Source organism: Triticum dicoccoides, chromosome 4B (assembly GCF_002162155.2).
Source record: "Triticum dicoccoides isolate Atlit2015 ecotype Zavitan chromosome 4B, WEW_v2.0, whole genome shotgun sequence".
Classification (NCBI taxonomy): domain Eukaryota; kingdom Viridiplantae; phylum Streptophyta; class Magnoliopsida; order Poales; family Poaceae; genus Triticum; species Triticum dicoccoides.
In genome coordinates this window covers 632,105,180-632,110,680 of record NC_041387.1, presented here as the reverse complement: position 1 = coordinate 632,110,680, position 5,501 = coordinate 632,105,180, and the positions used below count along the sequence as shown (strand labels likewise).

The following is a 5,501-nucleotide window of genomic DNA, read 5'->3' as shown; positions in this document are numbered from 1 at the left end:
TGCGGGCAGCCGGGGGTGGGGGTGCGGGTGCCCGGAGTGGTCAGGGGGGAATGGCCCGGGGGTGCGGGCGCCCGGTGGTTCGAGGTGCGGGCACCAGGTGGTGGACGATTTGGGCAGAAATTTTGGGGGAAAAGCAAAATTCGGTGGATTTCATGGTGGGAAGGGTGGGGATTGTTGGGGAGGGTCTAGATCCAGTTGCCAAACATGAAATCCATGGACCAAAACAACCAAATCTCACAAGATCAAACAAATTGCAAGAAAAAAATTTGGGGCTATTTTTGTGGGGAATTTTTGAATTTGGACGAAAACAACAAAATCAAGCTAGCAAATGGGGGGATGGGACTCCAAGATATGAATCAACCTTTCTCATGATACCAAGATGTTGTAGGGTGAAACCCTAGAGGGGATATTTTCACACTTCGAGGGGGGAAAGAGGATGAACTCTCAAGAACACAAGGCACAAATCACTCAAATAAACCCAAATATCACATCCACTAGAGTAGCATACATGAGAACCACAAGATTACAAGATCAATCCAAGGAAACAAGCACTAGGTAAAGTTCTTCCCACTCCTAGAGGAGGTGAAGTCTTGATGATGATCTACTCCCTCAGGAGGTCTTGCAATCCACAAGGATTCTTCCCAAGAGGGGTCTTGATCTCCAAGAGGAGGGGATACAAGGAGCAAAGCTCTCAATGTTTTATCTAATACTTTGCTAACCTTCCAAATGAGCTAGGAGATGAGTATATAAAGGCTAGGGACGAAACTAGGAGAAAGAGGGGTACAAAAGACCAAAAAGTCCTAAAATGTGTGGCCACGGAAGAAGGGTTCGGGCACCCGGGGAGGAACCGGCCGGGCACCCGGACCGGTCAAAGACCTACGCTCGAGCGGGACCGGGCACCCGGTGGCGAAGGAGCCGGGCACCCGGCCAGGTCAGGGGCTGGCTGGGCACCCGGGGTGGCGCCCAGCGGCTGGTGGGCAAGGGTCGGGCACCCGGGGCCAGTTAGCGGGGCACCTGGGGCAGGCTGAGCGAGGCCCAAGAGGAGGGTCGGGCACCCGGGGCCATGTGCCCGGGCACCCGGGGCCGGCTTGGGTGCAGCCCAGGCAAAGGCCGGGCACCCGGGATGTCCAGGGGGTTCAGACCTCCCCAAGTCTTCGTGTCCGGGCACCCGGGGTCCTTTCGTCCAGGCACCCGGCGTGTCCAGGAGCTTCTCTCCTTCATTCTTCTTGTTCTCCTCTCCTCTCCCTTGCTCCGTGGATGCTCGAGTCTCCGTCTTCTCCTTCTCACGATCATCTTCTTGGTGCCTAAGAATGCATAGCGAGTCTCTTTGAGGTAGGATCTAATTTTCATGTGAAACCGAACGAAACTCGAAGAGGATAGAATTGACCTCGTTCTCGATGTCACGTGCATGTGCTCTTGTCATTGGTCCTCTCGGTGCTTGCGGTGGTGATGGAGTGTCGGTGCGGGTAGTCGAGGGATGCTCCGCATCACTTTGGTTATTAGATCAGCATTCCAAATGCGTGCCCTTGGAAGTGTAGCAGTTATTGGTTCATCAACATCCAATGAATCCAGATACAAAATCTGTAGAAGTTTTAAATTGCAAAAACTATTAGGAAACACATGGCTCTTTCATGCTTGCATTGAAAAGGAAAAACTATGGAAAAGAAAACATATTAGAAATGAGTTTCCTCATACTTACAACTAGATGGAAAACACAATAGCAAACAACCTTCTTCTTGTCACCAAAACCCATGAATGCCAATCTAAGTTGATCAATAACAAAGTCGCATATCTTGGTGTCTTTTATAGCACTTGTGTGAAGAATAGCAGTGTAACACCTTGGTGAGATGCTCAAGCTTGTGGTTGGGGCAAGGAACCAGGAGAATGCCACAGCCAACCAAGCATGGAGGAAAATGTCATCGGACGCCCCATTCATCTTCACAATCATTTTACACCATGAAGTCAATGTAGGGGCATTTTTCCCTCGATCTTGAAAATACTGTTGAATTCCCTTATAACATCTGGATTCATTTCAAAACATACTTTCCTGCCACTGTTGGGCAAACCCCAAATCCTCCTAACACTTTCTGCATCCACTGGTATTTTGCCTCTATCTGGTATAACAATTTGAGACTTTTCTGGGTCGTAGTGTTTCATGATCCACTGTCTGAGATCACCGGGCATGCTTGTAGTTGTGATATCCAACAAGCCCCCAAAGTCTATGCCTCTGATCATACTTTTTTGGTCTTTGACAAGATCCTTGTTCAACTTAAAAAGCCTCGTAGGTGATGACCTGTTCCTAGGACCCTGGAAAATTGACAAACATAAAAGTTACTTTAACTGCAAGCGCAAAAAACATGGGGGCGTACTTTCGAAAGCATAAGTTGCATATACATAAAAACTTGTGTGTACCATGTGGCCCAATAGGCTCACAATCCTCCCCACTTCACACCAAGTTCTAGCACGCAAGAGCACACAGGAGTTGCTTACTGGCGACACTGGTTTGCTTAAAAACATACCTTAAAGTTGAGAAATATCAACGGGTTTCTCTCAATATACATCAGCCAATAGTTGGACAAAGAAAATCGAAACAGTTTTCATGTACTAACACAACTTGCTCATTTTTAACATTTGATTTGCTTACAAAACCACTATAGTTGCGCACACTTTCCCACTGCACATCAAGTCCTAGCACGCACAGACACAAAAGTTGCTCACTGCCAACACTGATTTTGCTTAAACATACCCTGGAACTTGGCTGATCTTTTTTGTTTTCTCAACAAATTCCTAGTACAAAAACTTCTGGCACTTTTATGTGTGCTTAAACTTCTGCGATTTTTTGTTTGCTTAAACATACACCGATTTTATGTGTACCATGTGGCACATGGGAAAAGGGCATTCCAATTTCTTTTTTCTCAATTGACAAAAAAGGTGGAAATTATGTATGCATGGAGCACATAAGTTGTCTACCACCTACACCTCCTAAAATGAGATTTTGGGAAGATGTTCATGGAGCAACTTAGGTGTGCATGCAGCATGAGTTGCCGGGCCATGACCACAAAAAAAGTTGCCTACCACCTAGCTTACAAAATAAAAGATGCATGTACTGCATGAGTTGCCTGCTACATGGGAAAAATGGACGCAACTTATGTGTGAAAAGTAGAACCTGAATTGCAACTCCACATTTTGCTCCCATGGTACTGTTTGATAGTTGCTAGTAGCTAAAAAAACGCAGCTAAAGTGCTGGTCAGGAAATAAAAAGTTTGTAGTTTATATGGTCGCGGGAGGAGGGATACCTCATTTTCAGTCACTTTCCGTCGTTTTTTCTTTTGTTCTGCATCTTGTGTAACATCAGCTTCATTGACATCTCCTACTGGTTCTTCTTCGTTACTTCCAATATCCGCAGGCCGCTTCCCCCGGGTTATGACCAGCTTCTGGCGCTTGCGTTTGTAAACATGACCTGTTGAAACACCTTGCTCCTCTGCTATAGGTACCTGCAATGAAATCACAAATTTCTTAAACAAAAAATGTAGCAACCAAAGCAAGTGTTGTTTACGTAGCAAAAATCAGAAGGAATACCCCCCCGTTCAGCTTCGGAAGTGGGAGGTGGAACCGAGTCAAGCGATGACTCTGCTGACTGCTGTTGATCACACTTTTTACTTGGTTTAGTCATCTTTACCTGTAAAAAAAGCAGTTTAAAAAAGCAGTTACATACCTTATCAGCATACAAAATGTAAAGCACAAAAAAAGTCATGCAAGAAATGTCTGATTATGAGCATGCAAATTGCCTGATTATCAGGATAAAAAAATGTCTGGTTATGTAGCAATTTGCTGATTATCAGCACTCCTATCAGCCCATGCAAAAAAACGAAGATCATATAGGTAGATTTGCCGAGCAAAAAATAGAACATTGTTTTATGGCACACATTGATGCCTGCACCGATGATAAAACATCGAACGTGGTTGTGCATGCCAACTACTGATAAAACTCACGACCTACAACCAATCATTCCCATAGCCTGCCTCATATAGAGCATGTACTTGCGTGGTCTGTAATAACACTCCAGCATCAGCAAAAAATGGGAAAACTACTACACCCAAAAACCCATGCCATAAGTTGCCTGACGGTTGGGATGAACTTGCCCGGTCACAGAAAACACTAACATGAAAACACACGCCTGCCATAAGTTTCCTGACGGTTGGCATGAACTTGCCCAGTCACAAAAAACACTAAAATGAAAACACACGCCTGCCATAAGTTGCCTGACAGTTAGCATGAAATTGCCCTGGCACAGAAAAACCTACTAACACCCCGTGACATGACTTGCCTGATGGTGATGATAAACTTGCCTGCTACAACAAAAATCACCAGCAAAAACGCTGGAAAAGCATCTGCACGGGGTAAAAAGGGGAGGGGTGACGGCGCACACGAACCCTCAAACTAGTTCGACCACGAAATCACGCGAATCCGGCGCTCGCATGAACATAGATCGACGGATATGGAGATTCGATACCCCATTACCTAACCTAACCAACGCCGCTGCCAACAAACCTCGAAATCTACGATAAAACCTACCTAGACCATAGGATCGACTGAATCGACTAGCAAAATGGATGGAAGCACTGCGTGCCCTAGGCAGTGATGAACGCGAGAAACTACCACCGCCAGCAATGTAGAGATATGAGCGGGTGTTACCTTCGCGTCGCAGTACCGTCTCCTTCCTTCGCAACCGCACAAAATGAGGGCAATCTCACTTCGCAACAGTCCCCCACCCCGCGAGTCGAGCATTGCACGGTCGCCGAGCTCGCGAGCGAGAGCCGCTCCCCGCGGCCAGCGTGCCGTGCGGGACAACAACTCCAACCGGCGACCCCCTGCGATGCCGAACCCCGCTCGAGAGCACCGATTTGGGCAGCGGCGAGGCGAATTTGGGCAGCGGCAACGGGTGGATTTGGGGGCGATTTCAGCGAGCGAGAGGGGAAGAAGAAACCGCAAACTCTGGCGAATGAATAGTGTCGTTAGAGAATGGAGAGGGATAATGGCGGGACCCACCAGGCGAGTCGCTCTGTTTTTATTCATTTCTAAATACATGTAGACATTTCAAATACATGTCGAAGATTTTCGTATACAGGTTGAATATTTTTCAGGTACATGTTGAAAAATAAATGCACATTGAACATTTTCCTAAATAGATGTTGAACATTTATCAAATGCACATTGAACGTAATTTTTATATATGGTTAACATTTTCTTTCGCACAGTGATATTTTTCATAAATATAATGAACATTTTTTTTAAACACTCAAAACATTTATATAAATATTACTCCCTCCGTCCCGAATTAGTTGTCGCTCAAATGGTTGTATCTAGCACTAAAATAGTATTAGATACATCCTTTTGAGCGACAAGTAATTCTGAATGGAGGGAGTACATACACTTTTTACAGGGTACAAAACAGGTTTTAATATTAAGGAAACATTTTATTATATCGTATATGTTTTAT

General features: G+C 45.6%; 1 protein-coding gene across 2 annotated transcripts; it reads right to left on the bottom strand.

Annotated features, from left to right (window-relative positions):
- Nucleotides 1-483: 483 nt before the first annotated feature.
- On the bottom strand, nt 484-5,018 carry LOC119291910. Of its 2 annotated transcripts, XR_005142736.1 has the most exons (5): nt 4,697-5,018; nt 3,580-3,679; nt 3,297-3,494; nt 1,700-2,307; nt 484-1,581 (listed from the first exon to the last, which is right to left on the bottom strand). XR_005142736.1 is itself a non-coding variant. In XM_037570716.1 (4 exons), exons 1-3 carry the CDS (start codon nt 4,787-4,789, stop codon nt 1,963-1,965), a joined length of 636 nt encoding a protein of 211 aa, XP_037426613.1. In that variant the 5' UTR covers nt 4,790-5,018; the 3' UTR covers nt 484-1,581; nt 1,700-1,962. The 2 variants fall into 2 exon arrangements, 1 of the variants encoding a protein (XP_037426613.1); XM_037570716.1 differs by lacking the exon at nt 3,580-3,679.
- Between the last annotated feature and the right edge of the window lie 483 nt (nt 5,019-5,501).